The sequence below is a fragment of the Falco biarmicus genome, chromosome 4 (genome assembly GCF_023638135.1).
Source record: "Falco biarmicus isolate bFalBia1 chromosome 4, bFalBia1.pri, whole genome shotgun sequence".
NCBI lineage: Eukaryota > Metazoa > Chordata > Aves > Falconiformes > Falconidae > Falco > Falco biarmicus.
In genome coordinates, this window is record NC_079291.1 from 47427020 (window position 1) to 47451599 (window position 24580).

Below are 24580 nucleotides of genomic sequence, written 5' to 3' on the forward strand. Positions count from 1 at the left end.
TATTTCATATGAGATGTCAAGAAATCTACCACATTAAATAATATCGAAGTTATTATTCATCACTACAAATAAAAAGGCTACTTAAGACAGAGAACCCTCATGCACCCTTTTTTTAAGGTCACCCCAAAACAAAAGTAAATCCATATTCATACAAATGTGCATTAGTTTAAGTTGGGATCTTGTCTGTACAGAAACTGAAACATTATCTTCCATATGATTCACATAAACACTAAAAATATTTCTTAACAGTTTCTGAAACTAAGCTTTCTGAGAATAAGTTCATTACTTTGTGCTTCTTCTCTGGAACTTGTAAAAATATTTTAAAAGTTATTAATTCATCACATTGTTGACTCTTGTGTCTCAGACGACATTTGGATTTATGTATCTTTGAATACTTCCAAAGCATGTTTAAAACCCTTACTCTTACAGTCAAGTTCAAATTTAGGAGCAGAGAAAACTTATCCATTGGTCATGCAACACATGCACAAAATGCAAACGTCCTCAAAAAGTTTACGAAGAGAGAAAAGACTAAGCGTATGTGGGAAATGAAGTCTGAATCTTAATAATGGAGGGTATCTCCTCCTCTCCACAACACAACATTTCTGAGAGGGGCTCTTCATCATCATGCAAAAGCCAGCAGGAGGAAAATCCACTCACAGAGGAACAACTCTTGGATGCAGGTATTACAAAAGACATCGCTGCTGGACAGGAGGGCACGCTGGGCTGCTCCCTGTTCCCTGCTTAGCATCAAGCACCTCTCACTCACCTCCCCGTTTTTATCGGTTCTTGGCATGCAACCATCACTGTGCTTTTTGTGTGATTACTACAGCAATTCTAACGTAGGGTAGATTAAAATAAGCTAAACAGGTATATTTGCTTTTTCTGAGATTACCTTTTCTGAGATGCATTTGTGTAAAGCAAGGTTGCTCTCATGTTCTTCAGAAGCAGCTGTTATCTCAAACACAACTACTAGACTAAAACCAGCAACCAAGTGTAATCATTTTTTGCTGTTTCCACCCAGCGGGAGAGAAAAGCAGTTAAACACCTCTGAGAGCTTTGCTGCACCTCTTCAGCAACAGCACCTCAGCAGGGCTGGGAAGCAGCTTCACCAAGAGGAACAGGAGCCAAAACCACCTAAATCCCACACTCATTTGGATGTCCACACTCCTCGCTCCTGGTTGGCACAAGAACAGAGTTGGGATGTTGGCCCCCTTCTTGGCCTGCTAACTACAGCGGACATGGAGAGACAGATGATGATGCTCTGCACATCCATAACCTATAGGCAGGTACATAACATACCCCACCGGGTCACTGAATCACACTGTTGCAGACATGCCCACTGAACAGTTCCTCCCAACACCCCTTTCCAACTGCAGGAGGTTTGTAGCTCTTGTCCCTGGGTACACTTTGTCCTTTAGGAAGTCCCGTGATGCAGCCAGAGAGGACAGAAAGCCACCTTTTCAGTAAACGCCACTTCACAATCCCATTCCTGAGGGTTTTTAACAATTTTGTTTCCCTTTTCATTTTACAGCAGAGGAAAAGGCAAGACCTGGACATCACGTGCTTTGTGGGACTCACCTGGAGATGACTAAACAAATACAAGCTTAATCCAGGAAAGTATAGTAGTAAGTTCTTTAACAAAATCTACTTTTGCAGATCTTGCCATCAAAAAAACCCAACCTCTCTGGACCTAAAATGGAGGATAGAAGTCTTTGCATGAACAAAACAAACACAAAAATTCTTAGATCAAAAATCACTCAGCAGCATGAGGCTGAAAATTTTTTTCCTACTGATTTACTACGTGGCAGTTTGCTTGTCTAGCCTTTCCAAAGAGCAATCTAACATTACTGTGAGGACAGCGAGAGGGAAAATTGCTGCTTAAGTGGCAGGTTTGTTATTGTTTGACAATTCTAAAGAGTTCACTAGAAACTTCTAAAAGGAGCATCTCTAATTCCCTGAAATTACTGATAATCGGCCAAGTGAATGGAGAACAATTATGAAGAAAATTGAATGCTTCCAAATGCCAATTTGCTGTATATCCTGAATTAATATTGCATAAGCATTTTTAGTCTCTCGCTGTAAAAGCAAAAGAATAAAAACCTAGGCCCACAGGCATTCTCCAGTGGCATTCCTTACAGAATTTATATCATCATTTTTGCATTTTGTAATCATACTTAGCACTTATGTGGTGGCTTACATCTTTAACCTATTTTTCTTCTAAAACAAAAAAAAACACCTGTCTTCTGTATTGAAGGTTCAACAATAAGCAGTCACATCACAACAGCATGAAGCCCCCTAATACAGCCAGATATATAAGCTGTTTTTTCCTACTAATTAAGTCAGACCAGACTTGAAAACAGTGCTGCAAAATAGTCTCTGGAACTTTTTGTGGTACAGCTACACCAGCAGCTGGCCATGAAGTATGGTAAAGAGCAGAAATAATCTGGGAAGAAAAGGGCTCAAGATGTCCATTTTTTAGCTGAGCCAAAACACATCAGTTTCTGTTAAAAGGCCATGAAAGTGTAAAATGTTAAGTCATAAATTTTATCAGCCCAGATTTCCTGGGTAGCAGCTCAGGCACCAGCCAGTCCTGCAGGAGAGCGAGACCAGCACAAGCCATGGTGACAGAACCAGATGCTGTCCGTCCTCCTTGGTTCACACTAATGGGGAGCTGATTCAAAAAAACAAAAGCAAAAACCCTTTAAAGTGAATTTTCTCCTTTTTCTCCTGGGGGAGGGAGGGGGGGAGGAAAGAAAACCCACCAAAACAAACAAACAAAAAAAAACCCCAAACCCCACACTCTCCACCTACAAACAAAACAGGGTATGGATGGACAAGAAACCCAGTTGCTGTGGGGTTTGCTGGAGAAAGGGACATTACAGCAGTATAGCTAGAAAGAGACAGGCTGTGTTAGATGTGACTGGAAGACTACAGAACCAGCTGGAATGGACACAGTAAACAGGGAGACTGTACAGCTGGAAAAACGGCATTAAAAAAAAAAAAAAAAGGAAGAAAACAAATACAGAAGTGTTAAATGAGAAAAGCACAAGTCCAAGTGTGCGAAGAATCATTCGCTACACAGACTGCAGCTGACGGCAAGACTCCAAACAAGACTCATAATTCAAATCCTGAAGACACCCTGTGATCATCCTGTCAAACACCTATATAAGCCCAGGTACACTGTGCAATAATGTCTGCATTTAGTCTTTTAACTTCTGTTGGAAATACAAAAAAATATTGACTTGAATTTCAAGACTTCAGGAGACAGAGAATCCATCAAAGCCCTGGGACTGTCACTTTTAAAGCTCTGCAATTCAGCGAATGTCTTCTACATCTGAGACATCCACAGTTTGTGTTTCAGGAAAGGTAATTCAAAATGTCATCATGCACTTACACAAATCTAAGATTACACACAATACCATTTTTCATTTTGTGATTAACACTTGAGAAATAACAAAAGTGTAATCATGTGGGATTATCCTTCCTTTTCATGTCTTTTTAACTGTTTTTTGCAGTTTCTGGCATGGACCAGGTCTCAGATTCTATAGATAGTTTTGCAAAGAGAAGGAAAGGGAGATAAGGAGGGCAGCAGAAACCTGCTCACTTCTCTCTCATAATCATGCATCGTTTACATGGCTGCTAGGGTAATTGTTTATATGGCAAAGTAACATCAAGGAAACTTTTATGTATTTTTATTTTTCCCCAGGGAGGTAAGTATTCCCTTTGTCTAACTCCTTCCCACCAGCTGCCCCCCACCCTAATCCATGCTTCTTTGTTCTTTAATTCTTCATGCCTTCTCTTTTCCTTTCCCCCACTGTTTCTGATCACAGGCTGATACGAAGTGGTTGTCTCCTTTCTAAAATTTCCATGAGGCATCAAGTTAACACACTGCACCGGGTTCTCAATCTGGAAGTCAGCAAATGGAAACAGAAGGAAGGCGCATCAAGTCACCAGCAAACCCTCTCTCAAGTTAAGGCTTGTCCCCGTCACACACACTGAGCATCTCACATTCTGCAGCTTGATAACTACAGACAGAAAGCACAGAGCACACAAAGAGCCTTAATCAGCAGCCCTACCTTTGACATTTCCTCGCTTTTCATTGTGAAAAATGACCCTTCAGGTGTCTTAAAGCAAATGACAGAAAAAATAGTAGGGGGAAAAATCAAGTAAGGAAACACAGAACAAACAATTTATATTGCAATGCAAGTGAAAGAAGTAAGAAATAGTTAGGCTAAAATGAAGCAGATGGATTTAATTTGGCTGGTCGAGGTAAAAATGAAACTGAATTCAGCATATGTATCTATGAGTGAAAATTACCATCCATCTTGCTAAAACTATGACTTCAAGATCCAGAACTTTTTCTAAGGCAAGACCAAGCAAGCACCGTCTTTTCTTTACGTGTTACATATGCCACTTGCTTCAGGATTTTTTTTTGGGGGAGGAAGGGGAAGTGAAGAAAAAACAGAAGTAAAGCTCTCCTTACAAAAGCCATCACTTTTGATATAGCATAAGATATATTATTGGATTTAATTACTTACTAAATTCTACAAAACATGGTCAATTAATTCCTTCCTCCCACAGAGGTCTGAAACTGTTCCTTTCAGAGGAAATTCTAACTATGTACCAATCTTATCTGTTTTCATACAGAAAACACTGAAAATCTCTTGTCCTAAAACTCAAAGACATCTGCCAGATCTGGGAGGCATAAAGAGTGTGTGTGTGTGTGTGTGGGGGGGGGGGGGGGGGGGGTAGAAAAAAAAACGTTGATTCGCAAGGACTGAGTGCCTGTTAAACACAATTGGATTTGCAGAAAAACCTTGAAAGCACATGTACTCGGAAAATATTTAAAACATCTGGTGAAACCTGGATGAGGGGAGGGGGAAATACAAGCCCATAACATGAGAACAAATTAAAATACTTCATTAAAAATATTTTTTACCCTTAGTAAAACATTCTGACTTTGAAAAAGAAAAATGGAAATAAATGGAGCAAAATCCTAGCCCTGGGAGAATTCAGAAACTGAAGCCAGTACCATGGCACATACAGCACAGCACAAATTGCTCAGCATGAGTGACGCTGACGTACTGCCTTCAGGGTCTAAGGAGTAATTTAATATTCAATTCAGCCCGTAATAGGAATCCCATGGAAAAAATTCACATCCACAAAACCATCCTGGTAAAACGCAGAATGAATAAGGCTCCTGGAAGCTTGCTTATACACCAGCAGCCACAGCAGGTAAACAGCACATAAATATCAACATTATAATACTACCCCGAACTCGCAGCCGTTGAGAACTTTAAGGAAATTCTAACATACAAGTGCCAACCAGTTCACATGTGCATGCACCACGCTCGTCTGCGAGCTCGCGTCACCAGGCACATACCCAGGCAGCTGCAAGCCAGAGTGGGAAGACTGCAGCGTCCGAGCCCAGCCGAGTGCCTGCTGCCCCGAGCACGGCTCCCCTGCCCACAGCCTGGCACACTGCTGGGCACGGCTGCCCTGCTGCCACCCAGCACACCCGCTGCCCGCACCCTCGGCAGTGCAGCTGCTCGCTCCCAGCGCCACCGCACACACGGCTCCAGATGCACACGTGTGGTACTCCCATCTTCCATGGGCCTTCTGGATCTGCTGCCACCACAACGTACTACTGCATAGATGAACTGCCAACAGACGCATACAATTTAGAATAAACGCTTCAGCTGCCACAAGAAATACACAGACCAAGCTGTAATAAAACATCTATGCGTATTCACAGCTGCAGTTTCGCTGAAGCTTTTTTTACCCTTCACTTTTGGGGGGCTAGATTTTTAAACAGCGCGGTTTTCTCCTCCTTCCCTCCATTACTGCTTACAGGCAGCTTCTCCTCCTCTTCCTCCTCCCTCTCCAGCTCCCGGACACTGTCCTGCTCACCACGAGCCAGAGCTCTGCGAAGACCCTCTCCTGGAGCCTTCGGCTACACGTACCACACCCCTGGTCGCTGCCCCAGTGCGGGCTAGAAATACTGTCTCAGTACAGCCATAACAGCGGATTTCCCCCTACCCTTATGGGTGGATGAAGTCGAAATACTTATTTCACTGTAATGTTATGTTTTAAGCAACATAGCAAAGAGCTATGGGAAAGCAGGCTTACAGGAAGACTTTGCTCACTTCTGTTTTATTACTTTAAAGGTGAACTTAAAACAGAGGTAGAGGTAAATCATCTACATGTACAATACTCAGAAATATTGCCTACTATGTCAAACTAGAGCAGTACCTTTAGTCACTCACGTAATGGGTATTTCTCACGGATAAATGTCACATAGTTCATTTGAAAAAGCAGTTCCATAATTTTTTTACCACAGCACTTCTAGTAAGCCCTTCATTTTTATTTATTTTTCCATGAGTCAAGAGCCCAACTAAAATTTTAAATAAAACATGAAGAGACTTCACTATGCAAGACCCTTCAGATGGAAATCATCATGAAAGTCAGGCAGTGCTTGACCTGAAATCTCTCTGTCATCTAATGAAGGTCTTAAACATCAGAGCTTAAAAGAGGTCGGAATAGAAGCTAACATCATTTTTTTTATTTGGTGGAGAAAGCTTTCATACTCAGAAAATATTTCCAAGATTTTGGTTCCAAAAAGCCCAAAAGCAGAGAGATCAAGACAGAACTTACCCAAAATCATTGAAAAATTAATTTGTATGTTGTATAGGGCTGGTTAACAAGCCCTGTGTGTCCATTTTTTATTTAATTTGTCAGAAACCGATGAACATAATTTTATTCTTTTAAAATCTACTAAAAACTACTAATATGGCTTCAAACGTTACCTCACTTGAAACAGACTCAGCAGTTGTTGCTCACCATTACTGTCTGCAAACTGCAAAGACTTTTACTTTAATAGCCTATATTTGAGGGATGGCTCCTTTCCCCAGCCACACATTCAGAGGCTCCACATGTATACAGAGTGCTTTCCTCTTCCAAGCCCACACGGAGCCAGGACACCCGAACAGCAGCAAGGACAGCATGGCCACAACACCCAGACGCTGCGTCAGATGGTGCGTGAAGGAAAGCGGTACAGACGCACTCAACTGCACAGAGCAGTGAAGACAACTCAAGGCCTTCAGTGCTCATTAACTCCATGTCATGCTTATTCCCCCAGATTTAGGTTGGCTTTTCAGTGCCACATGGCGTGACCTGTTATGCTTTGAGGCCCAAGAATGCGTGGCAAGAAACAGTACCGTTGCCTCTCTGCAGAGGTTTACCAATGTGGGAGCAGTACCGTGTAAAGTGACTGGATACCAGCATTAGACCCAAGGCAGATGACACTTGGTTTAACCATAATATCCCATGGAAATTTCTCAAACGAAATTTTACTTTGGAAAAAAGCTAACGTGGGACTATCTGCATTCATGACATACTGTCCACAACTCTAATAGACTTCCCACACATAATTATGGCTGTGCAGGAACTTCTTAGGGCCATGTAAAATTGCTCTGTGGGTCAAACTGAGAAGCCTTTGGCTTTGTAAAACATAACTTAGCCTTTCTCTTCCAAATATAAAGAGGACCATTTTAAAGGCAACATAGGCAACATCCTGCTTCATAAACAATCTTTCATATAAGAATTTACTTGTATGGTGTGAGGAAAATCACATGCTGAATGGGATCCACAGACATATAGGTCAGGATTGGTCAACTCTGTTTCTGTCCCATCAATGCAGATTAGCCAGTGCAGCTAGTCTAGACCATAGTCCATCTCATCCTGAAATAAGCTGTAAAACAGGTCAGATGAACTCACCCTAAAGGCATCTATTCTTCTCCAGGAATGATAAAGTGGGCTACCTCGAGTATTTAGCTCAGATGCAGAATCTGAAGTCTGTTGATATCAACCTCATCCATTGTGTCTGCTTTGAATCAACTGTTGCCCAGCAATTGCCAAAAGAGTTCTAATTTTACTTCCAGTTATGACCAGTGACTGCTGTACAGCAAGCTGAATCAAATTCAGCCCCTCGGGATAAGGTTTTAATGGTTGATCAAAATTTGCTTTGAGAAGCCTAGTCCCAAGCTCACGTGCACAATTTCCAGAAGCTAACACAACAGCTTGCTATCGCTGTCTTTGTGCAGCTATTTACTGTATGCATGCAAGTAGTTGTACAAGTATTTAATCTTAACCTAAGCACCACTTTATGCTTTTGTTTGTAAATGCACACAGACCTCAACTCCCTTCCCACATATATCATCAATTCCAGTTCCTGTAAATTCAAATAATGTTGACATAACTAATTCCCTAAATCCGTAACAGAGGCAAGAAACACAGACCTGGAACACACCCCAAGTCCACATCTACCTCCAATCCCAGCCGAGCTCTGGCATCAGCCCGGGTGGGTGAAAGCCACACACACACACACAGAGTGAGATGGCCACTGTGTCACCAAGGGGGACCCCGCCTGCCCCCACAGCATCACAGAGTTGGAGACCAAGGGGTCTGTGTTGAGCTGAGCCGAGCCAAGCTGTGTGAGCCGGAGAGCGGGCTGTGAGCTCGTGACTCACCTCAGCTCAGGCCAGGTTCATGGGCTCAAGCTGGACTTGTAACCACAGCATCCAGTACTATTGGAGGCCAAAATCTCTGGAGAAAAGTTCTTCTAAAGACTTACACTAGATTCTCACTCTAAGTGCTTAATCTGCCCCTAACATGAACCCATGGCACTTCTAAAGCTGGAGCTCCTCTTACACAATTCATTTCAGATTTACAACAAGAGAAGAGTGGGAGAAAGAAAAATTTTTATCTTTTAAGAAGTATGAAATAAGGCCATAAATTAATGAAAAGTTATTTCTCATCCAGTCCTTTAGTTCTGTATCATCTTTCAGTCCTTTTCAGTGCATAAGAGAGTAAATAAAAAACCAAACTAAAAAACAAGTCTATTTAACTAGCAGCCATCTGTCCCTGTTTCATCCCCCTCAAAAGAACATGTCAAAAGACACAGAATTTAAAGCAACTTTTTCCCCATAATCACCAACAGAGATGGTCTATCTGCAGAATGCATTCCCATCTGAAGAAAAGGGTATGTGAGTTCACATACTGCAAATGCAATAAATAAGGGAGCAAGAAGATCCCTTGTGAATTAAGAAGAAAAGCAAGCAACAATGCTCTCCCTGAAGTACAAGTTTAGCCTAAAGGGTATATACTTGAAGTATAATACCTTACAGCCTTGGGCTTGTGGTCAAAAACATCCATATACTTGTCTGGGCTGGGGGCAAGTGCATCGAACACAGGATAATACTGCAGGCAGCACAGCACGGAGTTCCCAGCATCAGAACACTCTTCACTGGCTCTACAACACCCTTCCCATAAGATCATCCCACTTAGGACCAAGTGAATATTTAAGTACCTTTGATAAACTCTGCATCCTCTCCTGTTGGCAAATTGTCTGCAAGCAGTTTATGTCACTAGTCCACCCCACTAGAGACCAATGCTGTTGCCTCAAAGCAAAGCAAAACACGACCAGGATACCAGTTACTCTCACGGACTGGTGGTTCTGGAAATCAAGGATGCCTTGAAGCATACTGTTTTATCACATTTCAGAATAAGCACCTATAAATACTGAACGAGGTTCTTAGAAGCTGATGGATTAAAAAAAAAGTGTAATGTGTACACATGCCTCCATAAAGTAAAAAATTTCACAGGGTGGTTGTCTGTAGCGTGAACGAGCATTTCTTGCTATTTCAGAAATGTTCCTTTGCCTTCACTGTGCTCCTTCTTGTTTGCTTACAACGACAAGAAATAGAGAGGTAATCAAGAAATTATCAATAGAGTTACTACAGTTACTGATACATGTGTGATGTATAAAATAAAAATTAAAAAATAGCTTTATCACAACAGGATTAAAACCCATGACACCCCAATACAATGGACTTGAGCAGCTACACTATAATGTTTGATTGGATAAGATAACATAACATTTTTGTATACATAAAAATACAGTTCCCTTAATGAAAAAGTTATCTTTCATTTAAAGAAGGGGAAAATAAAACCCAGCACCACCACCACACATGCACATTGAAACATTCTCAGAGTACAGCTGTGATTTTCATAATAGCTTCTTGTTCAAGTGATCATTAAATCTATTTAAGATGTCAAATTTAGACTAATATCTAAACCTGACTTCTTAAACTATTCAAATTCAATTACTTCACATCTTCATAACCCTTCCTCGTTATCTCTCTTGTACTATGTTCTGTACCTATGGTACCAAATGCCACCAGGTATCAGATACCATACCATATTTTTATTACTGTCCATTATCAGTACTCAAAGATAGAAGCCCTCACCATATGGAATGACATCTTGAAATGCCCATGATGACTTCAGTTTCCTCTAGAGAATCCAGTAAGTTCTAAAATTCCTTACTTTATTGGTTTCAGGGATTTTTTTGATCCTACTAGAACCTACAGTATTTTGCTTGATGGTATACTGAGAAGATTGAAGATATTAAAGGTTAATTTAGAAACTTAAGCAGTTTAAAAGCCACTTGTTTTTACAAATGTGTCACGGCCTCATCAAAACCGCATGGTTTTTAAACTGCTCAACAATCCCAAATTAACAGCAGAGCACTGTGCTTGGAGAAAACACCAATTGGAGATCACTCAAGTCAGAACCGTGCTGTAGAAAGAACAAAATTAGCCTCATGGAAGAAAGCAGAACCTGGTACTGATATTTTGATTCAATGACTCTGGGTTTAAAACAATCACATCCTTGATAGAGCTAAAGGGATAAATGCAGTAAGAATTCCTGAATGGCAAGAGCACCAGAAGGTGAGGAAACAGACTTTGCTAAATCTTCTCCTCAAACTCCAATGCATGAGTAAACCTTCCTTATTCAGCTGCCAAGAGCTTGGTGCAAGCCTCAGTTCAAGGCTCTTTTCGCATTATCCAACATGGTAAAGGAAACATCTGAGAACCTGGCAAGGAAGTGGGCATGATGGTTAGGAAATCTTTTGGAATTCATTCCTGGAACTGCACTTGAATGACGAGCACCTGAACACTGGCTGGTCACTGATGAAAGTTCCTGACTGAGGAGTCTCACCGTGGAAAGCTGACCTGATGCAAAGCTTGGTTGAGCTAGTGGAAAACATCCCCTTGACTTTAGCAAGCATTGCCTGTAAAGCCACAATCCTTCATTATAATATGTGGATGCCTTTCTCTGCATTTTGTAAGCAGCTATTTAACCCTAGAGGTAACTCCATCTGATAAAGCTCCAAACATCTGTTTTTTGATGAATTCATCCTTCTCTTCTAATCTTTTGCTTCCTTAGTTCTTTGACATTTGAACATTGCTTTATTTCCATATATAAAGCTGAATCACAGCTGAATAAGGAGTCAAAGAGATACAAACAAGAATGAAAAAGTGTCTAAAGGCCATATGTGGGAACGAGTGCTGAAACAGTTATTTTTGAAACCAGAACAAATATGAACTCACCTCTGCAGTCCTTTGCCAACATGCAGTGCTCAAAATCTTTAAACAAAGGCACTGAGAAATATTAACAAATTAATTCTCAGAATATGCATTTGGGACTCTAGATAAATACTTGTATCAAGTCAGTGAAGTGCCATATTTAAAACAGCAATTTTAAAGTACTTCACGTTCACACACTTATTTATGCACTCACACCTTTAACTGGTTTGCTCAGTACTGAATTTTTTGAACACTCAAATTCTGAGATACTAAGAAAAGACACATACATATTTACAATGGACTCAAGAAATGGCTCACCTGTGGTTACCAAACAACCCGATGGCTTAGCGAGGAACAGGACAGACCAGCCACAACCAGCTGGCTGTCCTGCCTTCCAGCATAGCGCAGGACAGCACTCAGAGGAACAAACTTCTGAACCATTCCCACAAAGACTGACTTGTTACATGAGGTATAAAAACATTTTTCTGGCCTACAAGGTTACAAAAAATGGGTTTTTTTTCCCAGGAAATGCCAATCGCCCTTCTCTTAGCAGACATCAAGAATGAGAAAAAACCAATACTTTTGAAGACTTGGAGCCTATCAGTTTTTATCTTTTCTTACCTAAACAAACCAGTCCTTCCGATGCTCCGTCTTAGTCTCCAAAGCATCTTACTCTTGTTGCTCTCTTCCAGCTCTCTCCAGCTTGTTTACAATTTCAACAAGTCCGGCACCACAGCTGGTCACTCCAGCTTAATCCTTCCTGCTCATAACTACTTCAGTGAGCCCACAAAAGCATTTGCCTTTGATCCTTCGATGGCAGAGCATAATGCCCAGATGCACTATAATAATACACTACAATGCCCAGATCCTTCTTGCCATACTGTGTACTTAGCTGTTCACTAGTATTGCCTTGCAAATTACATTTTTCTTTCTAGATGCAGTGACTGTGCACATCTCACTGATTTCAAAAGAGTTTATAAATGTATGAAATGAATGCTGAACTGAAAACTTGATATCCAAAGTGCTTTAAACTCCGTCTTATGTTTTTTTTATGCAATAATAATCTATATTCCGGTTCAGATTTATTAAAATACTGAATAGCCCTTAACCTGAGAGCCCTCAGGGACTATATGCCCTACTAATTTGCCAGTGAACCACTAAAAACTACACAAAAAGCAGAGCGCACCACAAACTCAAGGGCAAGCAAGGTCATCAAGTTTAACAGATCAGTCAATTCCCAGTGAAAGTCTGCACGCATGCTCCCTACCTGTGAGGAATAAACTTGTGCTTATTGCAGGGTAACAACACACATGCACACAGGGAACCTCAGAGCAACAGCTGTGCTGCTGGGTAAACCACGATGTGAACCTGCAGCAAGTTCTTTGCTCCTCTCCACTTTTAGTACAACTTCACAACGAGCTGTGCACTCACTTCAGAATATTCTCATCTAGACCTTCCTCTCCCCCTCGCCCCTCGTAGTGTGCTTCCGTGAGCAGATTATTAAACTAATGCTGACAGTCCTACTAAAATATATGATACAGATCACTTAAGCAAATACATCACCAGAGTACACCATTGCCAACCAGCTCTTAGTAATTTCTTAGACTCCTCTGGCCAGCATTTCAGGGAGATGCTTACCCCCAAGCCTTCAAGAGAACCTTATACTTAAGCATATCTCGTTTTTAAGGAACCGATGCACCTACCAAAAACATGCAGAAAACAAAAGCAGCAGTCTTGTAAAAGGCACAGCCCGCTCACATTGGCACAAACTAGTACAATACTAAACCACACTGGGAAGCTGTACGTGCACAATATGCTCGCACAACTGTCTGCTAACTCCTTCACTATGAACATCATCTGCTTTTACAAATAACAGCTTCAAGAAGCAAACACTTTAATTGTATTCATTATTTGGAGTCACATAATTACATGGTAACTTCAGAGGCTGGACGAGATCCCTGGAGGTCCTTTGTCCAAGCCCTCCGCACAAAACAGTACCAGCTAGATCAGGTTGCCCAGTCAAGTTCTGTCCATGTCCAAGGATGGAGATGCCACATCTTCTCTGAATAGCCTGTTTTGCTCTTGAGATGAAAAATAATTTCCTAACATCTAACTGGCATTTTCCTTGCTGCAACTCGTTTTCGTTGCTTCCAGCAATAGTGTGCCCAGGTGAGAAGGGTCTGGCTTCATCTTCCTGATACCCTCCCATTAAACAGCTGAAGAAAGAAAGAAAGATCTTCCAACTCCCTTACTCATGCCTACTTTGGGCCAGAAAAAAGCAAAATCAAACCAACAAAAAAAAAACCAAACACCAACAACAACAGCAACAAAAAAATCAGTCCTTTAAACCTCTCTTAATATATTTTCCAAATAATGTTATATATTAAAAATACTTTTTAACTGTAACTGCTGAAACACTGAGAGATATTTGTAACATATTATCACACCCAAGACCAAGAACTAAGACCACCCCCTTGGATATTTAACAAAGCTAAATAACTTAAAAGGAAAACTAAACAAAGAGATGACCCTTTTCACAATATCTCATGTAGCTGGAAAGGGATTTTATTTACAATATTTAAATGCAGTACTGTGAAACAAACAACTTGGTTCACAGGCAGTGCACCCGCTGATGAACTGTCACTGCCTGACATCCTGTCTTATCTGCCAAATTGCTCATTAGGTTTGGCAATTTTCACCTGCGCCTCCAGTTTATATTTCAGCAGGGAATAAACATCAGTCTGCTTTAACAATCTTCTGCAGTGAGCTTCCAAGCTCTTCTCAGAAAGCACGCAGGCACACACAAAAAAAACGCCTTGTGTACTGTATGCTTCGAAAAAAACCACAGCTCAACTGATGAAATAGAACAAGAGGAAGTTTAACTTGGGTAACAGAAAAGCAGTAGAAGAGAAAGAGCTAGATAAGAACATAAATAAATCAACCATTTGTATTGATGAATTGTGTTTTCACATTGGAAAACAACACAGGGGGTACTGGCCAGCCACGTTTTCGTTTCCACATTTAGATGGGAAGATTCAATTTGATACAGCCCCCCATGTGCAAAGTACAGCCTGTGTTTGTGCATGGGAAAAGAAGGACTCCAGATGAATATTTCTTTTCCAGCTGGACCTGATCTAGCTAACCTTTCCCTTGCTGGGAGAGGAGCGATGGTGTGATCTATAAACAAACAAAAGGGGTAGCATGGCAACCAGAACAAAGAGAGGAAAATCTCAGCAGGCCCTTAAGCCCCAGCCTAATGCGCTGAGATGCCACCTCCGAACGGAGACCGCCCCGTACCCCTCGGGTGCAGGTGAACGGTAGCAGAATGGCACAAAGCTACGCTTCTGTGAGCGAGCTGCTGAGCAACAGAGCCCAGCTTGTGAGCAAAAAGCACCAGAGATGTAAAACAAAATGTCTAAAATGCTATAAACCAATTTCAGATGGAATACTGTTTTTCATTTGTTAGATGTAAAATATTCACCGCCAACCCTACAATTAGCTAGAAAATTACAATAATTACAGCAATTTTGTATCCCATCACCAATCCAATTAATAGATATATGACCTTGTCAACATGTAATAATCAGGATCTGCATCTACCACAAAACTGGATGGGTTTTATTTGCTGAATAGAACTTACACAGTAAGAAGATAATTATTTGAAATACTGAGAATACCATTTGTATGCTATGCTTCACTTCACAAGTTATAAAGGAAATACAATAGGGATATTATTTCCATTTTCAATGTATATTTAAATGAAATTCTTGAAATAGGTATGTTTAATAGAGGGCAATATTACTGGACTGGGATTCTAAGCCTGTGGTTTGGAACATTTAAAAACAAAACATACCTAAATGACAATATTTTAAAAAAAAGGAATTAGCTAGATAACATCTCTGGTATCTCTAATTTGTGAAAACATATTTATGACAAATTGTTTCACCCATTTTACTTTTGCATGCTTTTTATAAAAAGAGTCAAAAGAGCTATAATTTTTACCAACAATTTAAGAAGTTGCCTGCATTTGTACAGACCTTTGTATTGTAGGGTCTCAAAGCACTTTTTGGTCATTTTAGCAGTCAGTGAGCTTACTATTCCATGTATCTTCTAGAACGACAACGAAGATAAGTGAGCTGTCCAATGTACTTTGAATTTTATCTGTGTTATATGAATTAAATGGACTAACACCAATGTATTCTCTAATATACCAGATAATCATACTAAGGAGAAAACGTGTATGTACTTGCCTCCTTTAACCCCCACTAAGCTGAGAACCCAGAAGGACATCTTTTTGGCTTATGCATGGAAATGACATGTATTTAGCAGTCACGTACCCTAGGGATAGCAAAATGGAAGGGTCCTGAAATTCCAGGAGACTTCTTTATTCTGCCATTAATCCTTTCCCTAATTTAATTCTGTGTTGCAATGAAGCATAGTTATAGCTTGAAAAGATATACATTCAGGTCTATGTAAGCTTACTGTTAAACGTTGTTCCCTTAATTTTACAGAAAACATTCCAGCAAAAAAAACCCTCAAACTTAATACAGTGGTAACTTTCCCATTTGTGCTCTACCTGATTACTTAAACATGGATTTTATCCATTAAAAGAACACCTACAGATAAGTAATCTCTCTGGAATTACGAATAGTTGTTTAAAACACTTTATCTACAGAATATCAAAGGACTGACTGACACTAACTTCTGCTGCAAATTTTCTGGAGTGGAGTATTCACTTCAAAAGTTCAGTAGCAAAATGATAGACACTACACGTAAGAGGTACAATGCTTTATCCAACATAGTCTTGTTTGCATGGTACCTTTAACGACAACGAAAACTACAATGTAAATTTTGATGCATGTTTTTTCTTCTTAATAAGCTGAAACATTCAAAGATCCTGTCTGAGCAAGAAATGTCATATATATAAATTCCTGCTTCATGGTTTTGCAATGAATGTTCCCCATGTTGAAATAAACAAAAGGGATGCTCTTTTTTTTTGGTGTTTTTTTTTTAAAGAAGTGTATTTTTGCAACACAGTAAATGCACATATCAGCAGGTGTTTTTATGGAAAGGTGACAATCATAACCTAGCAATATTGACATGTTCAGTAGAAAGTGCTCCTATCTTTAGTTTCTTTTTACCTTTCCCTTTATTAAATGGAATAAAACTGGCAAACTGAAAATTATACCATGCAGCAACTGCATTTGCAAATTCTGCTGTGATTTTTTCAGTGTGAGGACAATTTAAAACTGGCAGCACAGAAGGAGCTTATTGCTTCTAAAAGCAGTTTATAAATAATTTATTAAAACAGAAAGGTTTTTACTTGCATGCAACAAGCATTTACGCAGTTAATCAATTCTGATCAGCTTTCGATAAGGACAGATAATGAATCATTTTCCCAGCAGCATGAACGGGTAACAGCACTTGGCATCCTCAATAAGTTAAGATGAAACACATCAAGATACTGAGAATATTTACTTACTTGCACGAAGGACTGAAGGGGTGACCTCAATTTCACTTGTTGCTTGGTAAGGCTGAAAGGCCGATGCCGCATTGGAGCCAAGCTCGCTGCCAAAAATCTCCGGGCTTTGCGTGCCTGTTGAGCTGGCGCTGGTGCCATCACCTCCATGGTGCGGATCTTGCTCATCAAATACAGCTACAAGCTGCAAATGACAATTTAATGTACTGTTAAAAAAAAAAAAAACTTTCACCACCGTCAAAGTGCCATTGTATATCAGCATTTCATCATTTCTTCCCATCAAAGAGCGAGAAACATCTATCAGCAGAGGCTCAGATCAATGCCTAGATCACAACATCATCAGCCCAAGGAAAGGCAGCTATTAATTGGATAGTACCAAGGGTCAACAGCTTTGATGGGGCACAAAACCCATCACTGCAAGCTGCAGAACTGCAGCATGAACGGCACCAAGTCAGGAAAGGAAGGGTCACACCTTTCCCAGCAAACCACTTCATCTTACCCAGAAATGCAGAAAACTATCTTAGTGCTGATTGATGCCTGTGCATTGGAATTAATCACCCATGTTTTGACACCTTTATATGCATCATTACTACAAAATCAAGTCATCAGCAAAACCACATTTTTATAGCATAAAAATGTACCATAAGAAATGATGCTAATACATATTGAAAGCTACAGACAAAATACAAAGCCACCCAAAAATTTTAATCACTACAAGTTATTATCTATTAATCTACCACCTATAAAGCTATTATCTATTAATATGATTTAAATTGTGAGCTTCTCTTGCAAAATTTCTTTCATAAATTTACAGATACTTCTGTATTTGTTTGGAATCATCTTCTTAAATACAAGCTTAAGAACTCAAGAAAAACTTAAAACTTAGCCAAGTTACTAATTTAATCAAGATTTATTAAATCTACCTTCACCATTGCAAGGGAAATAGGAAAAATATCACAGTGGTTTTTTGAAAATCTGAGATATTTTTCCCCACTGTAAATGAATGCTTTTATTTTAAACAAATATTTTATCCCAATTTATCTTTGGTGACCTACTGAAAGAGAAAAGGCCTGCTCTTACACACATTTAATTTTAGAACTTAATTTTCAAGATGGGTAAAAAAGTTTTATGGGTAACAGCAGTCTGCAGCCTATGAATTAATCTGTAATGTAATATTTGAAAGACATTTCCAAGAAAGTATTACATTCTTCTGTCCAAGTTGGTAAATAGAACAAATCAACTTAAACCTACTCTGATCTCTGCAAATTGTTTATTTTGTTAGAACAACACTTGAAGTTTGTATAACCAAAGGAATCACAGAGGTAGTTTTCTCCTTTCTTTTTTCTGTTGTAGTTGTTGTTTGTTTGTTTTTTAAAGTGAATTTGACATCATTTCATCCTATAGAGTTTACTGTTAGTCCCTTTACTCTAATCTAACTTACACAAGCATCAATAAAAAAAATTTAAAACTGCAACTGTAAGCCCAGGTGGAAACCACTTGGGAATTCAGATTTTGAAAGTACTTTCAGGCATTCACTTTTTCTAATGAGTAGTTTTGAAATCGCAGAGAGTAGCTCACTTCTGCCAATAATTCTGTACCTAATGCAAATTTCAGTTCTGGCATGCACAGAATAGAAAGAATGAATTGGTAATGGATAAGAAGTCCACGCTCTCTCCAATACTATTTGAAAGGTAGGGTGCAGAAGGAAGAAAAACGGGCTGCAGCTGTGGGTAGCTAGAACATACTTGTAACATACAATTCATTGATTTATGCTTGAGAAATCTACACACAAAAGTGACAACACCTAAAATGTCAGTAGCTCAAGAGTATCAGAAAATTTTCTTACACATTGCAAAATACCAACACTTACAAAAATTGAAGGATATGTCTCAAAAGAAGCACACTTTACCCGTAACAATTTTACTGTTTTATAACAAGCTAATTACCAATCCCCAGCAACTGAAAATAAATTAATCCACAAGTGAAGACGGGTAAAGTATTATAACAAAACACAATGAATGCATTTAAGAACCCTGGGCATGAAACATCCAATCTTTTTCTCCTGTGCATGGCAAGTATCAAGATAAATCCTCAAATTATATTCTGTTCCTTTGAGGTTGACTGAAACATATTACTCAATGCATGCTGCTGCAAGTATTTTATATATATTGTGTATATATGTAAAAAGGTATGTGCATATACATCTCTATATATGTATGTTTTACTTTAAGGTGCTTCCAGCTTTTTGCCTATTCCAGACAGTTTACAACTTACGACATCAGAATATCTAAAAATGAATGTTTCTTATTTCAAGCTTAGCTTTTGATCTTATGTATTTTTGCAGGTATTCATTGTTTTGACAGCATCAAACCTTCAAAAGGCTTCAGTTCCGTTAGAAAGCATGCCACGTTGTAACATTTTTGCATACAGCATGTGAAGAAACACAAGCCATGTTAGTCTTCTCCAAATCTAATTAGTGTTAGGAACACACGATAGGAAGTTCGTTTTAAAACAGCATTACAAAGGTACAGTCATTCCTCATAACAAGATAGAAAGTCTTCAGGACTGGAAGATCTAATGTGAATAGACAGTGTTGGATCTTGATTTCCAGAGCTTGGTATGCCGCTCTGCGGACTATGAGCTCACAGGAAACAAGGACAGTCAAAGCATCTTCCACTGTATTCTAATACCAAGTACTCATTTCTGATTTCTCCAACATAGTTTATTTTAATCAAGGAAACTCCTTTGAGGAAAGGCATTATACACTTTTGTACCTCTAGAGGCCCAGAAACCACACCTCGACCACCACCTTTGCAGGAACAAGAAACAAAACAAAAAAACATCTGAAAAGACACCTTACGGCTACTTAGAAGGAAGCCACACAAGTAGGTCAGTGAACCTATGAAGAATCCTTTGTGGTAGGAATCCACAGCAATGAACGCTGATCTACACCAGGGAAACAAATGGCCTGTCAGTGAGTTGCCAGTCAAGTTTAAAGGCCAAGGAGATGGTTTTAATTTAGCAAAGCATGGAACACAGGTTACTAGACCAGCTTCTATCAGCCTTAAAGTCAACGGTAAACCTATGGTATTTTGTTAGGCTTTAAATATCAGATTTACAAAGAGAGTAGAAAGCAAAGATTACTATATTTCTGGAAATATCATCATCTTTACTGTAGGGAGACTGCTTCCGTACTGACTTTTTTTTTTTTTTTTAAATAAGTAGTAAATGACTGAAATTACCATGACCGTGCACACTGCTGGTTTTCAAATGCAAGGAACTGCATAATCCTTTCCAGAACCACTCTGTGGTTACTTCCAATACCTGAGGCACAGGAGCTCTGCCTCCTGTTCTCTGACCTTCAGTTTTAGCTCTCATCATTCGCAGTGACCTGAGAAATTCATCATATCATCCATTCTTATGCAGAAGGGATCAGTAGAAGGCCAGAATAAACCATAACAATGCACAAAGAAAGAAAATAGTTAAGCTGTTCAGTACTAGATCAATATTAGCTCTTTAAAAGACCTTCCACCTAAATCCAGTGAAAACTTGAGCCATTTGGCTTATTTGAAACCATTTCTTGAAAAAAAAAGACAACTCCACATCCAAAGACCAAGCATCATATCAACAATAATAATAAATAACAACAGTACTAGTTATAGCAAGTTACATCCATCCCAATTCCATGGGTCCTGAACTTGAACGCATCAAAGACATGAAAATACGGTTAAATAGGTTACAGCAGTTTTAATCACCTGGGGTAAGAGGACACACTATTTGAATTTGTCAATCATTGAACTAAAAATCTGGAAATGGGAAATAAAATCAAACAGCAACAAACTACTTTGTCTCCCGAAAGCATATTTGATGAATGACAGGCTTAATTTAGACTGGCACGCTTACATTTCTAATTATATTATGGCAAAAGCAATAGAAGGAAGGTTTCAATACAGATCCACATCCTTCATCGATGTAAGCTGGCACCAGAAGAATCATGTTTGAACAAGATTAAGAATTTAGTCCCCAGTGTAAGTATACACTAGTTTTTCAAGAAAAGTGAAGTTTCAAATATTCAGTAGCACTTTCAAATATAAAGACAGCAGCTTTGTTCAGGTCATAACTTACAGGAAGGATTGTTCCATTTCAGCAATGTAATTACAGTAAGTCTTTGAAAGGTCCATATGCATAAACTAAAATAATCCTACTTTTTTAAACTCCAGTGCAAGAAATATGCATAATCCGATATGAATTATCAACAAAAGATATTATTTTTAAAAAAGCAACAATATTCACAGTTTGACTAACAGCTATTTTTTTAAAGAAATAAAAGCAGTAAAACTCAACAATCATCCCAGTGATAAAAAGCATACTTGTGATCTTCAGTACACTCAAAGAGGTTGTGTGGTTTGTTTGTTTGTTTACCACTATCATCATCCTCCAAAAGAAAAAAAAAAAAAAAAAAAAAAAAAGAAGTACAGTTGAAAAACCAGCTACTAACTTGATGTTCTTCTCTTTTGACTGATAAAGACTCTACAGCAAACAGAAAAAGGAGGCACAACATAATGCAATTCTTTTTGCTAAATATACTTGGTTCATCAAGCAAACGGCTTACAAAGAAATTCTTCTACAGCCTGAGATATCGAAACAAAGTTTTACTGCGATGCCTTTGGCTTTGGGACAGGGGGAAGGCATTCCTGCAGGTCACTGCATTCCACCCTCTATAGTGATTTCCCACACCACCATGCTGTATGGAACTAATTATACTCCAACCTTTAGATCATTCTGGAAGAGATACCAGGATGAGCATATCGTACTAACCAGGTGATATTTACTTAAAATAAAAAGCAAGAAGAATGATTTCATTTAATATTGACACAGCAGCAGCAGTCTGCATTCCAATATTAATTATTACAATTTCCATCTATTCTAACATAATTAAAATCTAGTAAACACATATGCAGTCTTAATTAATAGACTAGATTAAGTACTTGAATGTTAATTAACTGGATTAAAAAACTAATCGCACCAGCAACAATTGTTTACATTTTCGTTAAGTACTAACACCATATAAAACAATTAATCACTATCAAATGGTGCAATCCAGTCATCTCTCTCCAGCACAAATCCATGAAATCAGAAATCCTTCACAGAAACTCATAAAGCTGGAAACTTTACTTGTATTTTATCCCCCACTATCGCAAGCAAGATTGTCAAAAAGATCGCTTGAATTCTGCATATTCTTAAGTATCTCCAAAATTTGTTAATTCTCCTGAAATACTTATTGATGAATCTGATACTGGTTCACGTGTAGGCACCAGTAATGATTTCAGGCTTATTTTAACATCAGTTAGGATTACAGCTCTATTTTCCTGCTAGAAAGACAGCAAGTGATCCTCTGTTCATCTCCACTTCTTGTCCACTCCTTTTAACAAAGAGTGAAACTAAAATCACTTATCTTTTTTAATGATTATAAGTAATTTTAAATACCTGGTTTCTTCTCACCAGAAGGACACTTACTAGATAATTTCATACAAGGCCATTCCCAATTTGTTCCACTGTCCAGTGACCAATTGCACAGTAGTTGAGCTGTTGAGCCATCAGAAGTGTCTCACTTTCCCTGGCTGAACCACGTACTTCCCCTCCCAGCCCATACAACAACTTCCAGATGTGGTCTTCACTTTCACAGCTGCTATGGTCTTCTGGCATTTATGCTGCACATCATCTCTAAAGGATGGCCATTCGTGTATGAAACTGCCTCTCACACAAGTGATTATTTTTCTGATTCCCACAGAATAGAGAGTACAGCCCTTCTGAGGCAGCTCTGAGTTGATGGAGCAGGTCAACACCTACCTCTGGTGAAGCGCCCACAGTGGCAAGGATTCTGGTTCTCAGCTTACAATTAATAACTGAACTAATTAACTTTTTCACAGCATATTTTTGTCCTTGAAGTGAGAGATTTTGACGGTCCAAATGAAATTCTAAAATCTAAATTAGCCTTGTTACTCTATCTCCACCTAAAATAGCTACTGCCAGCATTTCCTTTAAAACCTGATGCCAGAAAATTAAACCCAGCTCTGTCCTGCCATCCCAACGTACAGGTCTCTGTGTGCACACACTTTCTGACAGCCACCTTGACCTATTGATGGGAGATATTTCAGTCACTCTCTGACCGCTGCCATACACTTTCAGACAAGCATCTGGAAAGATGGCGTGGAGGATGCTGGCAGAAAATCTAAACACAATCACTGGCATTCTTTCTGCAGCAAAAAACTTTTCCAGCCTTAAGGAAGCCTGTACCATGAACCTGCAAGGCAACCACAGAACTGACCACACACCTCTGCCATGAACATGACTGAAGGAGACTGGACTGCAAGAGAATACAAGAAGATTTCTCTAGTAATTTTTTAGGGTTGACAAAAAACATGTGTCCCCAAAGCAGTCTGTGTAGTACTCAGTCCACGTCACAATGCAGAAATAAGAGTACTTGTTTAATAAGGCCCAGCAATAAATCCAGTTTCAGCTAATAGCAGCTCAGACTCCAAAACAACCTGAAATACAAGCTGCTGGTGAATGAACAGATAAGTACAAGAGGAAAAAAACATACATTTGAGAAAGTAATTAGCAAGGTAGTAGCCAATTATTATTCAGATATGAAAGAAAATAAATATGAAATCAATTTGTAGGCTTTCTGATGACTGAACTGACTTTAATAGCCCCATGGCAGACCTGAACTCTTATTATTCCTTGAGCTTCACTTTTCTACATGGCTCATTAAAAACCCATTTAAATGTAACTATTGTTTCAATGAACTGGTAAAGAGGAAATACAGAAAAAAATGGACATTTTCACAAATAATGCACTACTGCCCACAGACACAAAAAAAAAAAATCAATTAGCAAAACCAGCAGCATCTAACAGGCATCGTGCGCTGTATGTGCAGCCCAAGTGTCCCCTCTAAAGACTTATAGATCACCCAACATTTTGAAAGGAAAAAGGGGGCAAAAGCAGTTTTCAATTTTAGACAAACACAAACAACAACCTTTACAATTTGAAGAAAATATTTACCTGCCCTAATTAATCAACTTCAGTCATGAAGCCAGAACTTGCTTTACAACTTTTCAAAGTCACATGACTAGAAGAGAGCCAAACAACCAATATTCTTGTAATAACTTTAATGAATTATTGCTTTTGTAAAAACAAGGAGGACATTGTAAGGGTCATACTCTACTACCAAATTAACACTTTGTGTTAGATCTTCTATGGATTATACAGAAGTGTAATCTCATACAGAATCACAGAATAACCTAGACTGGAAGGGACCTCTGGAGTCCAAATCCCTGTTCAAACGAGGGTCAGTGGTAGAGGTTGCTCAGTGCCACATCTAGTTGTTTTGAATAACCCTGAGGACGGACATTCCGCAGCCTCCCTAGGCAATCTTGACCAGTGTTTGAGCACTCTTGGGTTTAATACTTTTTTTTCCCCCTATATCAGGTTGAAACTTCCTTTGTTGCATCTTGTGTCTGTTGTCCCTCGCACTACTCCTGTGCACCTCAGAGAAAAGTATTAGCTCCATCTTCACCATGCCTGATGGAGACCACCTATGTCAAGAATGCTGTGCTTTGGGCAACTGCACAGCCATACAGCACCCCTGAAGGCCACCCTTTCCCTGTGA

General features: G+C 39.2%; 1 protein-coding gene across 15 annotated transcripts in view; it reads right to left on the reverse strand.

Moving 5' to 3' along the window:
• Positions 1-24580, reverse strand: part of PARD3 (par-3 family cell polarity regulator) — a 459181-nt gene that overhangs the window by 286956 nt on the left and 147645 nt on the right. For all 15 annotated transcript variants that reach the window (XM_056335022.1, XM_056335029.1, XM_056335028.1 and 12 more), the window contains exon 3: positions 16912-17092. In XM_056335022.1, the coding sequence (XP_056190997.1) occupies positions 16912-17092 (181 nt within the window). The remainder of the gene's footprint in view (positions 1-16911; positions 17093-24580) is intronic.